At 44.4% G+C, this 26,626-nt stretch overlaps 1 protein-coding gene across 2 annotated transcripts in view; it reads left to right on the top strand.

Annotated features, from left to right (window-relative positions):
• The window catches only part of LOC100651612 (protein vestigial), a 78,237-nt gene that overhangs the window by 39,273 nt on the left and 12,338 nt on the right, over nt 1-26,626 (top strand). Inside the window, exons 2-4 of one of the 2 annotated variants that reach the window (XM_012314813.3) lie at nt 17,175-17,385; nt 17,694-17,846; nt 25,657-25,780. In XM_012314813.3, coding sequence (XP_012170203.1) covers nt 17,175-17,385; nt 17,694-17,846; nt 25,657-25,780 — 488 coding nt within the window. Of the gene's footprint in view, nt 1-17,174; nt 17,386-17,687; nt 17,847-25,656; nt 25,781-26,626 lie in introns of both variants that reach the window. The other variant, XM_003399636.4, reaches the window with a different exon arrangement.

The following is a 26,626-nucleotide window of genomic DNA, read 5'->3' as shown; positions in this document are numbered from 1 at the left end:
GCGTTACGCAACGTTAGCTTTATCCTTCCTTTCTCTATTTACGAAACTACAATGGTATTTGTTATTAATATCTATAAGACTTGTAAAACGTCAATAGCGTTAGATATACGTCATAATTGCTGAAACGCTTTACACAAATGGTAAATACGCTGTGCCAGTCATTTTATCAATTCACGTCACATGGTGCGTAGATAAGAATGCAAGAATATTAGCATCGATTCATTAGTCACTCGGTCTAGAAGGAATTAAATTGCATAATATCCCTGCATAATTATATTTTTATTCTTTGTTTAACCTACGCCTTTAGTATTCACTTTCTAAACTTTGAATTTTACAATGTTACTCGTAAAAAGGTCATGGAATGTCAATTTGTTAGCACTGTAATTTTTAATTGTCAATTTTTACAGCCTAAGTAATCAAAAACAAGGTTAATAAAATCACACGTATACCTATCTAATGGCAAAATCAACGCTATCGTGTTTTCTTTCGTTCAATAAGCATTCCAAACGGTTGCAACTTTTAATTACATATAGGTAACTGTGAGACCAACTTTCTTTACGGATACGCGAGACCTGGCAATCGGAAACCACGAGCAAGATTCATAATTATGGGAGGGAATTAATGCAATTGCAACTGGTCAGTCACACGCTGACGATTACGTGTGCGCTTAAATGGCGACACGGGAAGTTTCGTTCGGATAAAAACCGTGGCCCTTCACCTGTCTCATAAACGAGCCGAGTGGCTTTCGCGTACCATACTGGTTTTGCACCTTGAGCATTGAAAAATGCACAGCGCGCCCGAGAAATCGGGAAAGTTAGAATTAGGTACATTTTGCACGAAGCGTTCTGCGTCGAACGTGCTTGACATACTTTTCCACGCAAACTTGCCAAACGTGAACCGAGACTTTCAAACATATAATACATCGATCTCTGACAGTTTGCGATTAAAGGATTATTTTGTTACTTGATTTTGTCATCTATTTTTATACATTGAAGTCAAATTTTTGAACAATCTGAAATCACGAAGAATTAACTGGTGTTTGTTTTTGTTAGAGAAAAGAACGAGAAGGGCCTATTTTATTCACTTTGCAACTCCATACGATTAATTATAATTTTTATCATAGTTTCTAAACCTAATCTATTCCATACTGGCAAAGGAACAAAACGAGTTTAATTCTACATCTTGTTTTTTTTCCTTACATCCCAATTTCCATACTGACTTATCTGAAACCTGGTCGTTGAACGATCCATGGGAAGTTCAGTCTCGATAATTCTACTCGGCGTAGCGGTAAGCATTCCCCGCGAAGTTTCCGTGCCTCCTCATCCACATAATCTATTCACCTCTACTATATCTACTTCCATAGCCTGTAGAATGGAAAAAAACACTTATACATGAGTACGTGTAGACGTGGTGTACAATAAAAAGAAAATGTGTGGAGGGAAAACGGTTGAAAAAATGCAGCAAGAAGAAGGTAACTTCAATCTCGTTGGAATCCCTCTTCGTTCAGCCGTATCCAATATAGACGTTCCCCGGTAGGAGAGGAGGCAGCGACCGCGCCTCCGCGGAACGGATTTTCGAGTGATCGTCGCGCCGCAAGGTGGAATGCACCTGCTACGCGCGAACGATCTTGGTTCAAAGGTTAAGTAGAAAATGTCGTAGGTAGGCACGCGAGGAGAGCGAGGGGGAGGTGGTAGGAGGTCGGGAAGGGCGAAGACGAGGGCCGCAGGGCAGGAGGAGGCATCGCAGACCGAAGAGGCTACCGCGGCAGAAGCTAAGCGCATATTAAGGAGGCTCGTAAAATTATAAGCATTCCTAAGAATCTGGTAATACGTCGACGCGTGCATTATAGCTGCGTGGTGGATGTGTACACTAACGTGCGCGCGCGCGTTCGTGAACGTCCCTCAGAGACGCGGAGACTTGATCTCGACACACGAGTGTAACGCGTATGCGTGTGGGTGTAATTTATATTAACGATGCTAGAGCGACGTGGCGGCTCTTTGAAGATCCGTGATATCCCGGTGTCGCGGAAAACGTGGTGAGAATACTCTCATCATTCGAGAAAGGTCTCGCGGAAAGACAGCAGAAGAGCGTGCGCCGGCGGCGGCGGACCGTCTCTTGTCGGATCGACGTTGCGGCCCCCCGAGATATCGCGAATGCAACTATTTGCGACTCTCTTACGCCGAGCCATTAGAATTGAATTGAATAAGCTTTTCCTCGAGGGCCAGCTGAGAACGCCGACGAGACGCCTCTCACTTCGACCTTTTTTTCGCGGACTTGCTGCCGTCTCTATACGCGGCACCGACACGGTCGACTTTTCGAGATCTTGATCGAAGATTTGTAGGTGGTGATCGAGCCTCTTCGACGAGTTCTGGGAAACGGATTGAAATGCGAATTGATTCGTTGAATGGGCAATTTGAACGATTTCCTAATGCACAGATTAAGGGAAGGATTAAGTTTGAGGTTGTAACTTGCAGCGGTGTTATCAATTACCATGTCGTTTTTGATAATTTGAAAATTTATTTTACAAAAGGAATAATGTTCTCAAACGCTTCGATTAAAGTTTCGTTTGAATGAGCACGTTTCATCGCACGAACGTAACTTTGATTAACCAACGTAGTTTTAATTTTCCAAATGTAAGCAGAACGGTTCAGAAGCAAATGCAATAAGCGCACCAGCGATTCATTGGTCGGTAACATCTTTCAGCGTGGCTGTATTGAAAACAAAATAAGGAAGCTTGCGCGGCTATAGGATCGGCGCCCCGTTCTACTCCATCGTAGGCAAATCTTTGAACGAGCGGATCGCGATTCACGTCCGTGGAAATTAATTGCTCGTCGTGGCGGTAGCATTGACGAAGCGCAAGGGACGCTAGAACAGTTCCCAGAACCACGGAAGCCACGCGACTGTTCTTCCAGTAAACTGGTTTATTGTTATTTACGGTCGCCGACCGGACGCCATTAATCGCCGCAGGTGACTATTGTAGCAGCTGCTTCTCGTTACGTTTTGTCCGCCAGCAAAGACTTCGGGGTCTGCACGATAGATCCGCCATTTTCCAAACGAATTTGTTAAGCGAAATTTATGCGTTCATTGTGATCGTCCACTTTGCGTCGACTCGGCAATTGCTTCCGATTGTTTAGCCAATTGGAAGCGATATTTAGTACGCTCGATCCGATCACCGTAACCTGATATTTTCATGAATTATCGATCGAAGAATGTGAAACGTTAACGTTACATGGAACTCTTTGTTCCGTTGTATATCATTGGTTAATGCATTAAATGCAATTATCTTTTCGCGTTAATCAATTTCGTGTTTGCTACTTATACCAACAAACTGATCACACATTTTCTTTGGTATTCGAAGAAAAAGGAAAGGAACGTTAATATCGAGATTAAGGTGGAACACGAATGCGATTAAGACTTTTTAGAGCTAAAATGTAAGGCGATTGGTGTTAAAGACTTATTTCAAGCACTTTGAAGAATAATCTCGAATACAGTAATAACCGAATAGCACGTGTTCCGCGATAACATCGGCGCAGCTGTGGATAGGAGAGCAGATTTGCGTGTCAAGATCAAACGGGAGGTTAGAATCAGAAGAACACGTTAATCACGTTTAACATCAAACACTAGGAAGGAACGGGGAAACAGCGCTATCCTTGATGGTAATTCATCACGCTGGATGACCCGTTGGATTACAGCGAAATGCACCAGAATCGGACCGCAAGCAGCTGTCCTTTTCATTCAACTAGTTGGCTTTGAGCTAGATTTACGGCGAAAATTTCTGCTTCTAACGTCGGACGCGGTTTACCTCTGCGAACGATCAATTTGTAAGATACAGTGTGATCGTATTTAATCGTGAAATGTACCCCAAGTGCATTTAATTGCAGTAGCGTTGAATGGTCGATTAAATACTAAGTTTTTAACCTGCTAACTGAATCGTCTACCAATTAGAAGTTTCTATAGTCATGAACTTGGAAGCTAATCGAGCAGTTTAACATAGACGGATTTTAATTCTTGCCGAATACGAGCAAAACACGGTACGTTTTATTTTTAACAGAACGAAATAACCAGTAACCATCGTATTTTTGATTATTCACGTTTTAAAAATCCCATCAAATCGTTGGAAAGTTTTAAAACACGATCGAACTTTCTCAAACGCGACTCAACATCCATCCACGTCTTACTTTTGTAACGCGCGTTCCTTATCGAAGTTAATTCTTCCATAACCACGAGAAACGTGCAACCTTTTCACCGTGCTTTCGAGGAAAAAGTCGAAACAAAAGACACGCAGGCGTGTCGACAGCGTGGTAAGACGGAAGTCCTGGCATGTCCGTCGAGAAGGACGAGCAACAGGGAGAAGTAACACGTCACGCGGGTGCGATACGATGCTACTTGGTGTTGGCAGATCGCGGAATTGCCGGGATGTGCGACAATTATCGGTACGGAATCGCCATATCTCACGCGTACCAGGCCAGGTTGCTTGTTCACGGTTGTGTGCACGCGCGTTTCTATACGCGTCCGCGCGAACTCGTGTCACAGCTCGGGGCAAGGTGTGCTGCAACGTTACATTCCTTGCCGCTGTTCCGTTTTTAGTCTAGGAACGCCATTCTTTGCGACACGCGCTAAAGGGGGCTACGCTCCGTGCCACTGCGTTCACCGGCCACCTCTGTTTTCTGAGGATCGCATTCCGATCGCCGTTGCCTCCTCGCTCTGACCACGTACGAACGATTGATCCTTCGATCGATACCTAACTCGATATTCGAGATTCAGCATCCTGTTTCGATCATCCTTTCTCTTTCGTTTTTACAATTGTCCAACTCATCTTCTCGAATATGACGCGTTCAATTTATCGTCGTTCTATTAACGTTTTAATTCTCCTCTTTTTGTACATCTTAAGCAATAAATGTTATTTATTATTTATCGTTTCGAGAAAACATAACAGGCGAATCTTAATATTTGCCATCATATTACAAGAAGAGTTACCAGTTTTTTAACGAAGTAGATTATCGAGTAGCGTAATCTTTGTTTAACATCGAACTTTCTTCGCTGTTCAAGATATACATAGTAGGTAATCCCGTTTTTCTTTGCTCAAATCAATTATCATCTCATGAAAATCGCTCAGAAAGATTACAGAACCGTGGCATCGACGTATCTTAATTCCCATTGACCGGTTAAACCTACTCCGTTCTACGGAATCTCCGTGTGACAGTAAAAGCGACCGGTCTCGCTCGTGGCTTGTACTCGCCGGTTTCTTAGCTCTACGTAGCCGTTTCCAGAAGTCGGTGTAATAAGAGTCCTCGCTGCATTCGAGACGAATCCGATCGTCCTCGATACGTAGCTGCATCGCGGCTAGCGCAATACCGGTACAGCGACAGAAAAAAGGAACAGTAGAGAAAGAGAGTGGAAGGAAAGAGTTAGAAAAAGAAAGAAAACGAAGAGAATCATCGAGATGTTTCGTATGAGATAGAGAGGTTGCGCACGTAACGCGAGGAAGACTCGAGAATCCGAAGGCGGTCTGCGTGTTCAATATTAATCGAATCGTCGTGCAAAGGATCGCATTCTCGCGAGCAATCTGGTTGGACCACGTAACGAACGACAGGTATTCGAGTATCGCGATGAGAGTCGGCAGAATTATTTTCGAAAGGGGATCGCGCCGCGCGATCTTTCTTTCGATGCGTCACACGATTGGTTGGCAATCGATCGACCCGCTTCTCTAACTGGTACAAGCGCATCCCGCGGACGACAGAGATAATCGTTCGACCTTATTTTCATGCCATCGCGCGGATCGGTTCGATACGAGGTGACTGGTTATGCTTCTTGAGCGATGGCGAAGAAAACGCAAAGGGTGCAATCTGGAGGACATTACTGGGTTATGACGCGGAATAACGACCAGACTGTGGATTGGACGTTTGTGTTCGATACGTTTTGTTTGTTCGTCGCTTTGGTTACCTAGCGAGTGTATAAAAGCGAAAGAATCGATGGCGATGGATCTGATAGAATCTATAGAATTTTTATAGAATCTGATAGAATAATGTGAACGAAGTAATTGAAATTGCGTTTCATTAGGGTTTTGAATTTAGGAATTTTTCTCATTCAATTTTTAATGGCAATATGCTGCGTATTTTACGGACGATTCTGTTCATTCGTAATGTTATAATTACATAAGTATACGTATACGATACCAAAAGTTTCTTCGTTATGAAGGTATTCGTGTTCATCAGGATGAAAACGTGTAAAGAGATGCCTAAAGGAAGCAACGAAGGCGGCGCATATTCCTCTTCCGCCTAGCTTAACGTCAGCGAGGTCTCGCTTTTGCGGACAAACGGAAATTGTTCGTGCAGCGCAGCCGCAAAAATAAAGGAATCACGGTAAAACGTCGAGGCGAGCGATCCCCGTAGAAAAGCACGCGCGCTGACTCGCGGAGGACATTCGTCGGATTCCTAGAGTATCTCGGCCACTACTTGATGCGATGAAATGCCAGTGAGGAATTCATATATCGCGCACCAGTCATAAGGAAACGAAAGGTTTCGCGTGTCACCCGTATAATCGTCGTGCGTGCATTTCATCGACGAATAAGGAAACAATTAGACGAACGATGGAACGCGGCGTGAGCTAGCAAACGCACAAAGTTTCAGATACTGGTTCGTTGAAATCTGTCACTGTATGTATCTTATAATCGTCTTGTAGCCGAGTTGTAAAATGAAGTTATTAGAATGGTTACTGCGCGTACTGCGTTGACCTTATGCAGTTTTATAGAATTCTAAGAAGCGTAGAAGAAAATTAATGAATTTCCGCAGTTGTTCGATGAAATATTACGAGGTAACCGTGCGCAACCAGTAGCCACAAGAGGTATTTGAAGGTATCTTTATTTTCCAGCGAAGCGTTCTTTTACCAACTTCCACGTTTTATTTTCGTAGTATTACATTTTTTGTAGTCATACGAAAGTGTTATCAAACGATGTGAAATTTAAAGCCGGTCTTCGAATTTTGTCTCTACATTCTCAATAGCGTCGTTATTTCTACAAAGTGAAACTCAGGGGTCAGTTTTGGAATTCTACGAGGTGCTCGATCGGGGCGGAGTTTCGTCGGTTTAAGAGTTTCAATGGCCCGAGCTGAGGCGCCGAAATTAGTCAAGTTAACGGAATATTTTTCGAAGCGTGGAAATGCGATGGTTCCGCTGTCAGTCCCTCGAGTAGTACGATCTAAATTGCCAAGACAAGTATATATTGTCGAGGATTTTGCTGGAATATTGCGAAACGTCTGGAACAAAATAATTATTCGTTATGGTGAAAGCCGGAGCAAAAGTACCGTCTACGAAAATAAGTACGGTATCTTCATGAATACTCGTTCAACTTTTTCTTCCTTTAATATCGACGTAAATAGGTATGAATTTAAGCACGAAATCATTTTAATTTATTCTTTTAATTATGAGACGCGTTCTTTTTATAAAAACAGCGCAGCGACTTTAATAACAGGATTTATTTTATCGAAACCACTTTTAAAACAGGCGTAAGTACTTTCAATTAGCCATAGAAATTTCACCGCATCAAGTTAACAACAGCCAGACCTACAAACGATACATTCATTCGATCTGAAAATTATTTCTATCCTCAACGTTCGTAATGCCAATATATGGGATAGTGTTCCTTAAGCGCGCCTTAAAAGTATTTAATGGACCGAGCTCAATATTCATGCAAATTCCATGCTGCATATTCATATATATACCATACATATAAGAAGAGGAAAATAAACTGCGTACCGAAATTGTAAAATCAGCTCCTTGCAAAACAATCTTCGACAATTAATTATTCAGGCTCGTCTAATCTGTAAGATAAACCTGGTTTCATTCAAAAGTCTGTCATCTACCTCGTCATATCGTCTTATTTTCTTCAAATTTCCTACTTCTTTCGATTCCAAGACGCACGAAATTCCAACTGTTCAGAAATTAAAAGCTAAAATTTCATTTCACCGGAAGCGTAGCGAGACGGCACAGGAGCCGCTTAATTCTCAGCACAATCCTTACGGGACACAGCTTCATCGCTACGCGCATTCAGCCTCCTCCCTCGCCGACAAAACAGAAGAACAAGTCTCCGATAAAGTGCATTAAGTTATGCATCTCGGTTATGGCCGGCGGGCGGCGGCACGGCGTTACGCCGCGAATGTAAAGAGCGGCTCTTTATTGGACAACTATTGGCCGGCGCGAACTTCGAACGAGCCGGCGGACGGTACATAGTAATAAGTTGGTAAAGGGTCCGGCGGTCGGTAGCGGACAGTCAGCCAGAGCATAACCTTTAGTACGTCGCTGCGGTAGGTAGCAGAAGTTATTGGTGACCGTATCGGATCGGCTCTGATAACAGGACACTAAAGGCCTCGTCTGTCCGGTATCTCTCGGGGGTCCCATGGCTTTTAACGCGCCTATTCCACCCCTCCCACTCTGCAGTCCACAGTGGCCTGGATAGCCCAGCGTCCACGAGGAAATTTCCCAGACTCACAGATCCATCGGTTGCCACGCCACTGCCACGATTCACGAATACGTTTTCATTTATATCGCGATACCGTAATATTACTCAAGGATATCTGGCTGGCACGATACTTACCAAGGGGGAGGAACATTAAATGGATAACGACGTGCGATTCTTTTTTTGTGGATGGAAGAGGACTTATCGGGGAGAGCTACTCGGTTGCTTCTCCGTGTCTCACGAATGTGTTTTAAGCTTTGATCGTGGTGCGAGGCTGATGGTGGCGAATCGAAGAGGTGGTCGATGCGCGACGAGTCAATGAAAGTATTGAGAATGGTCGATTGCAGCCTGCAATTCGAAGAATCGAATCCTGTTACGAATGCTGGGAGACGTGGATGAGTATATCGTGCGATAAAAAATGTAAGATTCTGAGAAGTTGACGTGTACCGGGGGAAAAAGAAGGTTAATTGGAAACCATCGGAAACTCGCAAACCATTTCCAATCTCGAGAAAAGTGAGGGAGAGTAAAATACGTATTCACTCGCGTGCATATGTACATATTCTCATAGTACGCGATCTACAATCCGGTAAAAAAAATGAACTCGAGGAGACGGCAGGAGAAATCCCGTCCATTAAAGGGAATCCAGAAACGTACTGCGCCAACTACGAGTTCGTAAATCACGGGAATCTAATAAGGATCGTAGAGTATTTCCAAGCGATGGATCGCCGTGAATCATCGCTCGATACACATTCCCGCGAGCCTTTCCATTTAATTGAGACAGCCGGATCGCAAGCGGCGCGTGGCGCGAAACTTCAAAGCGAAGCAGCCTGTACACTTCCGTTCCCATCGTGGATGTCCATCGATTAATTAGAAGACTCTTAGAAGACTGTAAGGTGAGAATATGATAAAAATGACGGGTTATTAAGGCCAGAGAGTTCCTCGACACCCGGAGACTGGAATGCCGCTCTATTTATCGCCTTTACGATTATGTTGCTGCGAAATTCATAGCGTCGAGTCGCACGCGCAATTTACGCGGCCTGAAAATAAGAGGTCGAGCTCTCGGGGTGGAATGCGTTGAAGTCCAGCCATCGTTGGGTGACGCGTGGAATCGCGGCCGCCACGTGTTCCCGCCACTGACGCGTTAGTTGTCGCCGCCATTATCGTTCTCGCCAATATTAATGTCAACGAAAAACGCGCGGATTACGGTCGTGTCGCGTGACAGATCGAGATATTCCGATATCGAGGTCACGATCCTCTTACACTATGGAAATAACATTATTAACAAAATTTTAGACGTTGCGAGTTACGAGCGTCAGTGCTAATTAATTAATTGATAGTTTTGCAGGACAGTGACGAGGTAACGTTCTCAGCAATTGTTTGGGAAATTTATCCGAAGCCAGCCCGTCCACATTTTACTTGGATTGCTAAAAAATTCCCTTTAAAGGAACACGGTATAAACTTACGAATCCCAATAACTGCTTCATGCAGCATCCTGGTATTGGAATGGCGGTCGGCTTACTTTCCCGCGTTCCCAAAGTAGTTGGAATCGATGAGAAAGGAAGAGGGAGGATGAGGGCCGATCTCGTTGTAATTTGTCGGGCGAACGAGGGATCGCTCCATCGTCCACCTGGCTGGTTTGCTAATGAACTAAATTTAACTAAAGGGAACTCGTTCACCGGCGCCTTATCAATAGTCGTAATCCAGCGGTGCGGTCGAGATCTGTGGACTCTCATCTCCGTGGAAGATAGGAGAATCGTGTCGACGAATGGCCGTGTCCGGCAAACAAATTGCAAGATGCTCCGTGGTAGCTTGTTACCGACCCCGCCTCCCTCATCCCCTTTTCGTTGCTGATCGTCGTTTCGCTCGTTTTTCGCGACCGAGACGCGCCTTTTCATCCCTTTTTCGGTCGAGGTCCATTCTTTTTCGTATCGCCGCTTGTTCCTACCGTTCACCTTCGCTATTCGCCTTTGTCGAACAGAGAGTGACGCAGTTGCTCTCTCCGGTCTGAATTGATGTGGGAATCGGCCTGACGGACATCCAGTCATTCGTTTCGCCCGCGATCGATGAGGGTTGTCTGGTTTTACACGGTTTTCAGGAGCCGCCACGGTGTCGTCGCCATTGATCGACAAATTTTCAAATGGTTCGATGGATCGTCACGGAATCTATCGCGAGATTTCCGCTTTAAACGTGAGAGCGCGATCTTATCGAACTTGGATATGAGCGCGGCTCTGGTAGAAATGGATTTTCATCGAACGAACGTTGATAATACAACGTTCAATCTTTATTTACGATGATAAAACGGAGAATGTCTGATCAAATGTGAATTTCGTGAAACCTCTATAAATCTTTTTATCGAAACATGCTGATGTTGCTTAACGAACTATATGTAATCACACATAAATCGGTACCGTCCCCATACACCTTTCGGAAACGCCACATTTTTCTTTACCGTCTGTTCATCCCATTAGACCGTGCAAGTTGTACGACCAACAACGAGCCCGATCGAAAAAAGAGCAACGATCGTGGAACGTTCTGTCTAAGCGAACAACGAATTATCGACACGATTAATCCCCCACAGAACAGGCAAAAACTAGTCCCCGGAGAGAAAGGCCTGCAGATACTTTCGACGCAGAAACAAACGCAAGAACACCGACGAGCAATGATCGCTGGGCTCTGTACACAACCGTGACCACAGTCGTATTCTCTCTGGATTCGCGGTGGAACATAAATCCAAATCAACGTCCGGGATCATCGAGGGTATTAAGCATTTTAATGGGGGTTGCAGGATGCAGAGGAAGTCTTTCTGTAGCGGACAGAGAAACCGAACACTGCAGGAAAGTGGAGAGAAGGAATTGCGATGGTGAACGGAAGAAGAAGAAGAAGAAGAAGAAGAGGAAGAAGAAGGAGGAGGAGAAGGAGACGATACGAAGATTCAGAGATCTATAAGACAAAAGAGGAAACAAATAAAGACGCGGTCTTAGGTTCGTGAAGTGACTCGACACCGGTGGTGCAGTAAAGGAGGGGATGAAAGAGAGGGGAAGGAAAGGAGGAGAGGAGGAACAGGCGCTCGCGCTTTGGAATGCTTTGAAAGACCGCGAGCAGCTCTCTCTGGAGCTAGAGCTGCTCGTTGGCTGCGAGGATGTCGAGGACGTGGACCGTTTCGAGGGAAGCCAGCGCTGCCTCGGGCGAAAGAGAAAAAGCAAAAGAGGAAGAGTCGGCCGTCGCGGACAGGCTTGCTTCGATTAATTACCACATTGTCGTCTGACCGATGCTAGATGCTTAGCCGTGGTAATCTATGGAAGATTCGAACCGCGCCTCTGGTTTAATCCCTGCCGTACTTTTGTTGCTTTTTCGGTGTCGTTCTCCGTGCACCCTTCTGTGTTTCACGAATTATCAGCTGCTTTAATTGAATTGGTGTAAAGAGTGGTCTTTAGGGGAAAGAGGTTTCAGAGGGAATGATACGCGCAGGCTCTTATTCGAACCTTCTCGCCTTTACGATTGAAGGATGCGTATTAAAAATTACCCTTTCCGATTTCCAGATACGTTTTACCAATTTTCTCAAAGATCGACCTTCGGTCGACTCATCTATTGCCTTAAAAAATCCATTGCTCGGTCCTGCTTCAAAGATTAACTATCTCAAATTCAATATCTTGGCTCGCTGAACGTATCCTCGTCGTGATGATCAATTTCCTAAACATACCTGGTTCTTAAATTTCTAGAAAACGTAAATCACGCGAACAGTGAGTCGACGAAACGTTGCAGAAGACGAAGAGGAAGAGACTCGTGTCGCTCTGGACTCGTCGCTCAAGTTCATGATCAATTGCGCGTTCCCCGAATACCGGCGGTCATCGTTCGACGTGGCTCGACTGCGCCGCAAGTTTTCGCTGTTTCAGGATCACGCCGGTGATCTACTAGCCCGTGGAATGTCGAACCGCGGTTTATTATAGTAGATAATGATAACATCTCGGAGGCGTAGCCGCGTTGGCGCGAATTTCGCGTCGCGCCATAGAGAGCGTGGCTTTCCTCTCGACCCACGCGTGCCCCGGCAGCCGCCATCAGTCACAGCATACATCAGCGTCAGCTTATTTTCGTGCGTTGCTACCCACCGCTGATGTATGAACGTAATTGGTTAGGCGGAGTACGCGACCCGCACCTACCCTCGATATACACGCGAAAACGTTGCCTGTCAACGAGACGAGAGTGAGAGGAGTCGCCTGGAGACGGCAAACTGATTGGAGGGACGAGAAACGTGGCCCGAACATCGCTCGGACTTTGTTGACTGCGAGGATATCACATGTTTATTTCGAGGGACGAGTCCAGCGAATGAAGTTTCCGAAGTCTCGTTTTTCGCCCGACAAATAATGCTTTCTAGTTTCGAAACACGCCGAGTATCGCGAACCAAAGGTGGGTGTTGTAGTTCCCTATGGGGAGGGAGGGGGATTTTGGAAAAGGAATAAGGATTCACGAAGAGAATCAATATTTTCATTAATGTTGTTTATAGTTGTTCGATATGCAGCAATGTAGCGAAGACTGTCGTTCTCTTTTCTTCGACAAAGTTACCAGATATTTTAGAAACTCGAGAAACGTTCGTTATTTTTTATTACACAGGAAACCCTACATGCGACAAACAACTTTCTGCGAAGGTTCAAGGTTTCACGAATAATCATGATTCGAAGAATCGAATATAAGCGAGGATCCTGGCAAAGAGTTGGCATAGCCTAGAACTGGACCAGGCAGGTCTCCCGGTCGATTTGCCAGGGTTAAACTTATACTTAACATTGTACACGCGCCCATTTGTCGGCCGGTCTCATTCGCACTGGGTCTCTCGCAACAGTAATGGCTACCACCGACGCATACGCAACTGCAATTGCGTGTATCGTGCCGTCGAATGATGAGGATCGGGTATGCGTTCGCGTAGCATGACCGTGCATACATCTTCTCGGGCGATTGCGATCGTTCATTAGTGGGTCTGAGGCTGTAATTCATTGTACAAACCGTCGTTTATGGCAGCGAGTTAAACGCTCCTACGCGTCAGGCCTCGCTAACCGCCGTTTCATCAACTATAATTTCTTTGCGTTTAGCGTATATTTTTGCTAGGTAAGAGAAGATTGATAAGTCTATGATGCGCGTTTTAAGATGATTTCCTGGGACGAGATCAGAACCGTCTGCCGTATTTGCCCGATTTACGTTATTCGAAAAAAGAATTTTGGTATCTACTAATAATCGTCTAATTTTTCTTGTAGCAGCTTATATCGTACACGATACATACCTCGTCTATGATTATATTTGTTTCTTTCACTGTGTAAATCAATATGAAAGCTAATCCTTAAAGCAAGAAATGGTAGACTGTACTTTCAATTAATTTATCGTAGTTCGTTACAAAAATCAATTGATTCATTCGTGCTACGTAATTACCATGTAATTATCACGCAACACTCGCAACAAGACTCACGCATAAGCTAAAGATCGAAATTTAATCCGACGATGAATTGCCTCGGACTAAACTCAACTTGGCAATAAACTCCAACTTAGCCGTCACAGTTTCAAGGAGAACGACTTTAAGCCGCAATTGCTATCAACACCGTTGTCTATGATCCTCTTTGCCACATATCGGTCCTATCTTCGAACAACCTGCGCAAACAATTTAATACCGCTGCTTAATCTCACTGCAACGCCATAAAATTATTTTCTAAGGCCATAAACAAGTATCAAAACAAGAATAACGTGTTCCTTATCGTGAGGGAATTCGACTGTTATTTAGTGGACACCAATCACGGTGCTTTCACGATTCGGCTTATAACTCATGCGTACCCATCTGCCTGGCAGATTTATTAGCGATAGTTGGCGCAACAATAATAATAATGGCTACCGGCTACGTGTGCGCGACTGCGATCGCGCGTCCTTTATCATCGCGTCGAGATGGCATGCATCTCTTGCTCGCTAAAGCGTGGTTTCTTGGATCATTACGATCGTGTTCGGCACGATCTCGAGGATCGATGTAGGTACCGGCGGCACACGGCCCGCGCCGTCAGATAGGACACTAGCCATAATGAATATCGGCTGGACCGCGTGCGAGTCTCCTCGATTTATCTTGCTACTAATATACCCGCGTCTCTGCAGCCAGAATTCATTTATTCGCTTGGATTGCGCGTATCTCGAAATTGAAATTATAGAATAGCGGCGAAACGATTGAAAGTTATATAAAGAATGCTTTTAGTTTTATTTTTGGACCGACCGTGGTTCTGTGTCGTTAGTCTTTTTCTTCCTCTCTGTATCTCTTTAGATGTCTTGTCCTTTTTTAAAGTAATTTACTCGTAAAAGTATAAGATACTGGTTCCTCGCATTCTTACAGGATCCATTTATCAAACAAAGAAACGATCGATGAATCAAGCATTTCTATCGACGAATCTATTTAAGGGACGCGACGTCCGGAAGGCGCAGCGCCAGGGAAACATTTGGCCTCGATATCAGGCGGGAAATGCTAGACGCCGTGATTAAAGTTAATTGACGCGTTCGTATTTCTCTAGCCATCATTGCGAGCACGGCGAGTCGCGTGAGTAATGTCGCAGGATTGTCTCGCGCGATCCCTGTTACCCTATGTACCCACCGCCGTTCACTTTCGATCTGCTCGTCAATCTGCCGACCTTCGACTCTCTATACAACGACGACAAAGACGACAGAATTCTGAGCTCTCGATAGCCAGCAGCTAAACGAACATAGAGGCTAGTTAAAATTATGTAGCAGCCTACGTGCTTGGCCGGTTTCCGTTCGAAACGTTCGCGTCCTCCGAGTTCCTCGAATAATCCACAGGCGGATTATGCGCGCGGAATTAATTGACGTCGAGGCGCGCGCCATGTTCCGCTTTCGAGACGATGAACCACGCGACTAACGGTCTCATCTATGGACTCTATATACACACGAGTGATCCTTTTTCTCTCGTTCTATGGATACGTCTTGGAGAATTGATCGAGCTACGATACCAGCGTCGAGCAATTGACATCAATTGTCTACGCTCGCCGTTCGTTCGTACTCTTCCGCGAATTCCTCGGAGACCTGCCGTGTCAGACGAGATACGAAGTTGAATCGAAGAGGAAAATTTGTTAGAGATGGTGAACGGATATCTTTGATTTCGAGGAATTAGGCTGCGTTTCTTCCAGAGTAGCGTTGGATCGTGACAGTGATTCGTTGTATAATTTGCAAGCAATCGTAAATCCTATAACTATACCCCTCACCAGAAACACTACCGCCAATCGTGTCAACCTACTCACCTCGAACGGACGATCCGTTAAAAATTCTCTAAACTTGAAGGAGAAGATTGGCAAAGAAGTCAGTACTAATAATTCTTTCACGATCCTCGCAATTTAGATCCTGAGGAATGTCTCGATCGAGCGCCGCCTGGGCGTCCCGACGCGACGCTCGAGCGGCTGCCATCTTTCGATCCATCGTGGCCGAATAGTTGGCTTGTCGTGTCGCGTGCGCTCTCGTATCGGGACAGTTCGACGCGGTCGAAAAAATTCGAGCAGAATGCCATGACCCAGCGTGGCATTTGCATCCGTAGGATCTAATGAATAGCGAGCATTACGTCCTATTTGGTCTCATTGCGACCGGCCGTGACGATGCCAGTGCGCATAGCATAGCTCTCGCGCTATTTGCAGTCTGCCAGCAAGGAGTGGGGGGTACAATGGACGCCGACGCTTGGCGTCGGTATGTGCTCAATGGATGCTACCCCTCTTCTAAGGACGTCGCTCGTACGATTTACCTACTAAACGTCAGCCGAGACGACGACGCGTTTCCTCGACGGATTCGCCAAGTGACTGGCGGACAGATTATTGAGGAGGATGGGGTAAGGGTGGTTAGAGGGTGGTAAAATCCCTGGAATTGTCCGCGCCATTGCAGCTGGATGTCGAAGCGTTTCGTCGACGGGCATTTCGTTGCTCGCGGTCCACTTGGCCCTATAATATTTTGGTCAGACCTCGAGAGATGTCGATATCGCTGTTATGAGGGTCTTGTGATAGTTTGAAACGTGGATCGGTAAGGTTGATTGCTTGATCGAATGGTTGAGTAGAATGTTTGGGGAATTGATACTGCAACACTCGTGTCGTGGCTTTTTATATTTACATACGCGAAATGTACGATTTTCGTTGTATCGATGTTCTAAATATCTTTTCTTCGATGCTTTCAACTGCTTGTGTATCGTTTCGTACGTTGCTCTGAAACTTCTTGAAAATCGATCGAAGCGAGCTTCAGGTTTTAGCTTTTACGCGTGTAAATGATACACGCGTAAGAGTTTCTTAACGCAAAGAAGTAAATCTTCGTTAATAGTTGATGCGTCCAGTGCGTTGCATGAATATTCAAATACTCGAGATCGTGGAAATGATTGACCATTCGAACTCTGATAAATAGAATTATTAAAGTGGTTCGTACAATGTGCACGCGATGATAGAAGCGTATGAGAATGTTAGTGAAAGGATTTTGTGAAATTTATCAAGATACACGAAAGCAGTGGCATGAATTCTACTTAAACCGTGACTATCTAAATCACTGCGTGTGTAAGCATACGACGGTTAATAATCTTCAATCGGAGTTCATTTATCTTTCAGATGAATATCTTACAGAAGCTCGTGTAAATTAAGTTACATTGTGTTAATATATCAATCGTCGTAGATAATAATATTTTCGAATACAGCAACACGTGTATATCGATATATTATTGTTTTTACAGTTGAACGTTCACCAAAGATCACTCGGGGCGGCAGGTCTTGAAATTTGTGCAGCTGGTGCAAGTGTTCCGCAAGGGCAACCGAGCAGCGCAGGTTCCGTCGGTTCGGCACCCAGTCCAGCATCGCCAAGGCCAACTCCTCAACCACGGCCACCCGTTGCATCGACCACTTCGCAACCCTCGAGAACGTTAGATGACGACAGATCCACGGACGGTGAGCTTTTACGATAACCATATTTTAATTTTCCACATTTTCCGAACTTGACCGTGACACAATGCAAAAATTATTATATATGACAATTACGCGTAAAAGTAAACATAGGTTAACGAACAGTAGCATTTTTATAATGAAATATTATTATTAATTTCTTGATGAAAGATAACGTTGTGAATTAAGTTTTGCTGTTCGACTATAAAAACTATCGCAGATGAAAGTAACAAATGGTTCGTGTTATTATACACTATAATTAATATTGCTTACTTCTGGCAAATTTGCCCTATCTAACTGGCTTATAGCCGTAGGTACGGGCACTGCAGCGGAAGATTCAGACGATGGTGAGAGCATAGCGCAATACGTTAGCACAAATTGCGTGGTCTTCACTCATTACCGAGGGGATGCTGCGTCCGAGGTGGAGGAACATTTTCAGAGGGCATTGGCGCACGATAAACCGAAGGGTAAGTTGTTGCCAAAATTAAATATTTTACTTTCGAACGTGTAGAAATATAAATTACCATAAGAAAGTTATAAAAAGCTAACACGGAAGTTATTAAAGCGTTAGAGCATCGTTGTTAATCTGCTAACCGGGGGAAAATTGTCAATCTCTTGGACGAATTATAATTTCTACGTTTGCGACTTCTCTGTCGGTTCTTTTGATTTTGCGCAGATTTTAACCCGTCAAACGGCAACTGATCGTAAAATTATTCGTAAGTTGTGAAATATAAAGTGCACGATTATTACGTCATAAGATAGAAAATGTATGATTAACGATGAACGATAGATAGAAAAAAATACAAAGGAAACACTTTGGTAGGCAGAGCTGAAACAAGCCGACAGTTATCTTAAACCTGCGAGAACAAATGCTGGAGCGCGATTCGTTCCAATTACGATCTCGTTTCGACGCTTCGACGTCATCGAAACACGCGAGTCGAAGATTGGACGGCGCGAGTCTGGACCGGGACTAATGCATCAAAGGGCGGTGATTTAAACGCATCGAGCGCGGACGCAACGCGGTCCCAGCGGAGGCCGATAATAAAGTGCGCCATTAGGCCGCGACAACGCTAACAAGCCTCGTAACAATTGTACCGTCGTCGTACTCGGGGACTTAAAACCTTTGCTGTCGGTCCGTGGAAGGAGACGAAGAAGAAGGAGTGTAAGTTGCGCCACGCACAGAGGAAGCGAGGGCGAGAAAAAAATATCAGATGAAAATGAAACAACAGGACGAAGGAGTAAGGAAGCGATGCAGAAGTAAGTTCGTTGAATCTAAGGAACGAATGAAAAGTCGATGTTAGTTTGAAAGCCAAGGAATTTTTATTACGAGAATATTACAAAGACAGAGAATACAAATATTACGAGATCCGATATAAACGATTCTCAAAAAATAATTACGAAGAAGCAGAACCATACGATATGCCATGCTTTTATCGCATAACCGATCTCTTCGACCAAATTACAAAACAAAAATTTATTCCCCTCCAAATTTAGGATAAACTCGTACGAATAACCAAAAACTGCGTCAACTATATCAGGCAAAGGCGTAAACCTAGTTCGGCATAATAAACCCGCGCAACAGAAGAAGCACCCGTCAGAATGCGTACAGCGCGAGCAAAGAATACAGCATACATATCGACAAGTTAAAATGAAGCATAAAGAAAGAAACATTCATATCGTCCAGAAAAGGAGTGGTAGGTGAGCAAAATATAGTCGGTGCGTTTGGACGACGAATGATCCACAGCTGAAGGGCCGAAAGCTGACGAAAGAAAGAGCCGGTTAACGAAAAAGGCCAGCACAGGGGGTTGTCGCGGTCGAAGTCGGTTTGGCAAGCGATCGGCGTAGCAGCCCGTCTATATCGGTATCGTTTAAGGCCGCATTTATCTCGCGGCAGTGCTCACGATCAGTTCACTAGCCTGCTTAGAATTCAAGACAACACGACCTAATTGTTATGTGCCGTGCGCCTCTCCCTCTTCTCTGCTTCATCCCTTCGCCCCTCGCTCTGTCCGCATGCTCGTTCGTTCCATCGAGACTACGCTTTCACGGCGTAGGAAAGGTAAATTAAGAGCTTCTCGGGCCTACGACGAGATGCACGCTGACTCAGGGAGACCCGTGAAAGCGTACCAGGGGTGAAGAAGGAGTGCAAAAGGTAGAGGAAGGGGTTGGGGAACGGGGAACGAAGAGACAGCGCCGGAGAAGACAGTTTTAGCCGCGGTATGCCGGCTAACATACGTACAAGGAGCGAACGTCTCTTACCGATGAACGTGTGCTCGGGAGAACAAAGACACCCCTCCGCAGGAAGATCAAGGGAGAAAGGCAACCGATAAGAAGGGTTGGGGATTGTTTGAACGCGTTGCGGCACGTGTTTGCGGTGAGTTGCGGAGAACTTCCGGAACCATCGCTGCGTTACGCGGTCTTATTAAATTGAATAGCTACGAGTTTGGATTATATCAAGTTCTTCCCAGGGAAGATATCGCGTGTACGAGGTCGAAACACGCTTTTACGACTTGTTCCTTCGTTACTTTCGCTTTTACCTAGGTTATGGTTTGTAAATTGTGCGGAGATCTCTCGGCTCGTAGACATGATAGAAGAAAATGTTGATTATCTAATAGATGGTCCCTATATAACACGCGAAACGCATATTTAATTCCAGAATCAAATATTTTTGATTCCCGCAGTCTTTAAAGATATCCATCTCTACGTTCGACAGGACATAGGAGAATAATCGAGTTTAGGTTCTTGCTTCGCGCTCGAAAATTGCAATTTTGGCTGGAAATTGATGACGCGTTACATTCCCAAGGGAATGTTTCTTGCACGACGAAGAAACCGTATCTACGAGGGTTTTGCTTGGCTACCAGTCGGTACCAGGATACGGCTGGCATACGCTTAAGGGGACAGGATCGAAGGAGGCGAACGACACGACTAGCCGATAAACCGTTTTGCCCTCGAATGCTCGCCGATACGGGCGCATAAGCGACGCGACCATGATTATCCTGCTTTCTTGCGGGCAGAGCCTTCGAACGATTCTACGTATTTGCGGCAACCTGACTTTCATTGTTTGAATTGAATTGAAACTTATCGATGGCACGTCAATGCAAATTAACTATTGTCATTTTTGTCAACGTCGATTCTCCGTTACGACGAACAACTTTCTTATTCTACTTACGTTCCGACAGTAATACGTATGCGAGTAGAATTATCGCTTCATGTCCAGACACAACATAGATACATAAATACATTTGCTATTAGAGCATAAATTTCTTCGTAAAACAGATATCGTTTCTCCGTATACGACGTCCAGTTCAGCTCAATTATCGTTAATCTAACGATGGGTTTTTAGATTTTACACGTACGTAAATACAGAAACAGGAAAGAGAACATCATGTAAGAAAAAGTGAAAAATAGACAGGTCTCGAGATCTAGTTTTCTTAGGGAGCGTGGCTGTCGCGTCGCGAGCTGAAAAATCACACGCGTTTATCAACGCACATATTTCCGTTCAAAGGGTTAATTCGGAACGTCCGCTGCGGGGGGATCGGCTTATCGCGACGCGTATGCCGCTCGGTCTGATGAGAATACGACGTCGGGAACGGCGGTAACGTTGAGTTCGGGAAATTGAGCGCGTCGTTCCAGTCGGTGGCGTCAAATTAACGCCCCGTTCACCAGCCACCGCGGCGCAACAGAGACGCAATTACTTGACATGGCCCTTACATGACGCCGCGCCGCGCCGTGGCGTCTTCAAAGGGGCTGCCGCGAGATTAGTCGCGATACCGTCTTCGGTCTACGGTCATGGTTTTTCAACGTTCCACGCTCGCTCCAAGCCGCGAATCACACGGATGAAAATTGCCGTGTAATCTATGACGCTATGCAATTTAACGTACCGTAATTGAGAACGTCCCGACCTGCACAATTCTATTCGTTTTTCGATCAATTTTACGCCGTCGTACGGTAATTAGTCGATTATCAGCATTTATTGGAATTAGCTCTATTAAAATTCTGCATCCCCCGTTACCATTATGAAAATATAATGCGAAAACAAACTCAAACTCCAAACAAACCTCCATAACCCAAACGACTCTATAAAAGGGACCTTCCTTCAAATCTATTACATTCCACTCTACCTTCACTGTTAAAAAGAAGAAAGAAACGATCATAGAATAAACTCTCTCGATCAACAAACTTTAAATGCAACTACCGCACTCTGCCAGGCAAAATCGTAGAGAAGAACAGCTTTCAACAGCGACTAACGGTGTCGTCGCTCATTCCGAATTGACTAACAAAAGCCTCGACGCAGAGGTAACAGACATTAACACAAATCGAAAATAGACCGGAACGCGCCATTAGTTTCCTCGGCGAATCCGAATCCTCGGTCTGTGATGTGTAAGGCGTGAGTATACGTTTCTTTGGCCGTGGCCGCGAGTGCAATCAGAATAACGAGGCATCCGGTCGCACCGCCACATCAATCTGCCGTGGGTTACGTTTTGACGAATCGCGGCACCGCGACGCGAGACGTCTTTATAGAGGCACCTTCTGGCGCCGCGCCAACGCCACGCGTCGACGCCGAACAGCACGTCCAACGCGAGAAACTCATCCCCCGGCCCGTGTCAGCCGATTATTTTCCGCGGCTCTCGGAAATGAAACACCGAGGCCGCGACGCCACCGAAGATTTACCGACTACATTTGTATCGCGGTATCGCGGTCGCGAACGAACGATCGATGTCGAGTTGCTCGGTGAATAGCTGGAAGTGAATCATTGCCGACCAACTCGTCGGGAAAATGAATGTACCCCGAAAAAATTAACGAGCCCGACGCTGGTTCGTGAAATTGCTTTTCGCGATGTTTCTGTGAGTTTTAGCTTCAAGAGTTAGAGCCAGTTCCTTCGTTCAAAGAACCACTTGTTGTCTCGTCTCCGAAGGGAATGCAATTTATCGGTTACAGGTTGTTACGCGTTGATATGGACCTCCTAGAAAGATCGATGGTTAATGGCAAGCTGGAATAGATAATGACTGGAAATATGCGTGTATACATACGGTATCCGTGTAATTTGAATATTTAATCAAGCGATATATTTGATACAGAGAATAATAATTCGAATGCTTCGCGAAAGCTTCAAGGTTCTCAACTTCGTCGCCATGTTCATCCGAATACGTAGTACGTGTCGAAACATCTAAGTTATCACGCTCTGTTTGTAAAATTGGCAAGATACTCGTCTCGTTTCACATCGTACGAAACTAAACTAGATATACGAATATCGATAAACTCGCGCGCTCTCTTCCATTTATTCAAACACTTGGAGACACGTTCGAGGAAGATTCGCAAAATCCCGTAACGATCTGCGAATCGTCAAAGGGTCCAGAACGATACTGTAACTCGATTGGGTATCGGATCGTCCCGGTAACAACTGACCCGCGACACTTTCAGCATAAAGAAGCCATGGAGCCGCATTGTTTCCCACGCGTGGAATGCCAGAATGGAAGGGGGGTTTGTAGACGGTGAAACGCGTAAAATATGCTTTCTCGTCTCGAGAGCTGTAACCGGTATCGCGGATTGGTCGAGCGGCACGGCATCATCCTCCTACACACGTATCAAGAAAGATTGACTAACTATCGCGTTAAATATTGCGATTTGCTTACGGGGGAGATGCAAGATAGCGGAACGGAACGGAAACCGGCCTCCACCACGTCCTTCGTTCCAGCGTCCTTCGTCCTTCCTCCAACCCCGTGCTTCTCTCTGACTTCTTCGCCGCCGCCTCCCCACCCGTTTTCTTCTCTACCACCGCCAGGGTCTGTCTGCCCCTCTCTCATCCCTCTAACCCCCGGCCCGCTGTCCTCGGCCGACTGTCCTTTATTTATTAACGCAATTAAAGAAACAGAGTGTCGAGCGTCCACGGCCGGCTTTCTACCGTGCCGATGCCGCGGACCGGCTGCACGCTCGGGCAGAGAACTGGGAAACGGGCGGGAATCGATTCTACGCGAATGTGGTACCGATGAAGCCAGAAAGGGTCGTCGATGTCAAACTCACGCCGTGGATGCGAGTTTGATGTACTCGAGTTGGGAATGCGCATCGATCGATATCTGGAATTTTTATCACGCTTCTACGTTGCTTCACGACGATTGCGAGTTGAAGATGAAGAACGTTTTACTTCCTGTTTAAACTTCTTTCTGAAATCTGCCTCGTACAAATCAGGTTGAAACGTGCAAAGTACAACTCTTGGTTTATGACTGACTTGCTCTATAAATAATCATTTTCAGATTACTTTGTACGATTTTGTCACGAAGATGATAAGCCTTTAAAGATATTTTAAGGTACATTTTAATCTAAAGAGTATTCGTGTTTAATATCGTAAATGTCGAGTTTAAAAGGCGTTTTATCCTTCATTTACCGTAAACGTCTCTTTCTTTCGCGATAGTATATCGTTGACTTGTTAGGTTCAACTCGTTAATTATCACATGTACGTACATGTGTAAGTATGTGTCATCTATTAAAGATAAATTACTGTACATCGAGCACTATGTATCAATCGATACTGGTAGGTTGCGCCACGTATAAATGAATAATTCATGCCTCTGTTTTATCAAACAGCCTTAGCGCTAGCCACTTTTTACATAGCCGTGTGTATTCTTGTCGACCCATACAAAGTAAACTTTATAATTAACGCGTTGCCCGAGCAAATGAAGATAAATTTTACCACAGCCTATCTACTATTAACAAAACCGAAATCGCAATCAGTCAAATACATATGATACATAAATAACTCGTGCATAATCATCGTGATACCGTAACAGAATAACTAACGCTGTGATAAAAATATAACGAAATAAAAACCAAAATGACAACGCGTAAGATACCGAAACTACAATCGTACGATGAGAAAAGAAACCTTAAACGAGAGAATCTTTTTTTTAGGAAGGAACCTTCGAAATATATTATTCGCTAAAGACGGAGATATCAAGTCATCACCGTAATATATCTACGACAGGTAATATTAAAACACCCGAAGAAGAAACAGATGGCAATGGCAATAAAAGGACGCTGACATCCAGAAATAACAACGATTCGTAAATTGAATATTTTTTCTAAATTAGTTGACACATTTTCCTTGGGATAGCGAGTCGCGGTGGAAGATGAGATCGAGGAAGAAGAGGAGGAATTAGAAATATAAATCGTCGGCTGGTTCGGTCTCGTTGGTTCAACCTTCGAATATGTGTTTGGATCGGCCGAAAGATCCTCGAGAGAGAAAGAGAGAGAGAAAAAGGAATCCCGGGACCAAGGACCCGGAGACTCGCGGGAGGATACACGACAAGCTTCTGGCTTTGGAGTGGTCGCTTGTAAAACAACCGAGCGGTACCTTTCTGTCGCGCGGTTCGATCCCGTGGGATCCGACTACCCGTTTATCGTGAGCCGTCGTAAGAATCGCGTGCTGGCCCGTGGGAAACGATACAAATATTTTAATAAACATTCTTGCCCAGTCGGAACGTCTAGCTTTCGAACAAAAATTATTGCGCCGATTGGCCCGGTGATCCGTCCTGGTTGGGATAGTCGATCGTAGACCGATCACGGATACCGTGTAACTTATCGTTGGAGACTCTTCATGAAGAATTTCAGGGAACTATGGTGTACTATGATATTTACAATCGCGCATACCTTCGTTCTCCAGTTATATACGTAACTTCATTCCTTGAAGTTACGTTAGCTCGTTAACCGGATTATTGCTTAATTTATTTGCTGTTACCGATATATGGCAACCCTTTCCCAGAAGATGCAGAATCGTTTTTATCAAAAAATACTCTTAGTTTGTGCAATAACGTTTAATCCGCTGGTTCGTTTGTCTTCGTTTCTCAAACGCATAAAAATAAGAGCACGCGCCGACTGCGTCAGTAGAATTAGATACTTAAAGTCAGACTACTAAGATAGCGAACGTATTAACCAGGAAGTTGTATATTTATGAAATTCAAAATTGGCGAAAACAGGCCAATTTCAATTTAGCTTTTGCAGATATAGATATAACAAATTATGAATAAATAAAAGCGACACGTAAAAGAGATATTCGAGAAATTGATAACTAAAATATGTAGGAAATTAACTCATTAATTCCCTGGTTAATAAATTGAACGTTTGCTTTTGGAACAGGAAAATTGTACATTGTTTGAAAAATATTAAATTTCATAAGAAATATATATATGCGAAAAGATCGCGCCGTTTTAATTGTAGATATTGTACGGTAATTTGCATTTGCTCGGATAAATAAGGAATTATTAAAAGCATTGTATTTTGTTGTAGAAAATATCTCTCCCATGTTCATGAGGAACTTCCCCCCTTCCTTCTGGAAGAGCCAGCATCCTGGCGAAGTCTACGAGTGTCCAACGGATCCATGGCATCCGCATTATCCACAGTATCACCACAGGTGAGCGTTCCTAACATTCCTTGTGTTGTCCTTAAAATATATCTCTACGTTAGAGGAAAATCTGTCCTAATACCATGTTTCTAAGCCTTTTAAACTGACATTCGTATTATATTCCCATAAATCATAAATGATAAAGTAATTCGTTCGATTTTATCCGTAAAATTCATGTTTTCTTCGGAATTTCTTATTGGATAAGATAAAAGATATTATTAATATGGATAAATAAATAACTGGAAATTATTACTACATCCAGTATACTCTCCAATCTTGACATGGACAGATTTTCATGTATTCTGATTACGACAAAAGTAGGAAGACTTTACACGCGAGAGGATCCAAAGAAAGATACGATCGAGTATCTCGCGTTAAGATCCGAACAAACTTGTAAAAGAGATACGGAAAACTTACCGAAGAAATAGATCATAATCCTTGTAAACAATAGGAAACTACGTATGAAATAACATTTTCACAAACTTTTCATTTTATATATCCATTTACATCGTTCGATCTATAGTTCTATCTAATCTACCACCTCGAGACACAAACCGCCATATTACATATCATTTAACATTCCTCTGCTTACTCCTTTCCACCCATCTCATTTACAACAATATCAAACCAATTAGAATCCCCATTTCTTCTCTATTTCGCGTTCCATTCGTTCGAATCGCCAGCATCGCAACCTCTAATTAGAGACGAGTCCCATCGGAGAATCCGATGCAGTCATTCCAGCGCGACGTACTCTATTTTAAATTCGCGCGGCCTGTATCTCGCGGCGGTGCATTCACGCGCACGGCGCGAAACCAGCCCCGTGATTAATCGACGAAATCGTCGTTCGTTCGATTA

This window comes from Bombus terrestris, chromosome 12 (genome assembly GCF_910591885.1).
Source record: "Bombus terrestris chromosome 12, iyBomTerr1.2, whole genome shotgun sequence".
NCBI classification, from domain to species: Eukaryota; Metazoa; Arthropoda; class Insecta; order Hymenoptera; family Apidae; genus Bombus; species Bombus terrestris.
The sequence above is the reverse complement of the archived record's forward strand: the minus strand, read 5'-3'. Positions and strand labels throughout refer to the sequence as shown.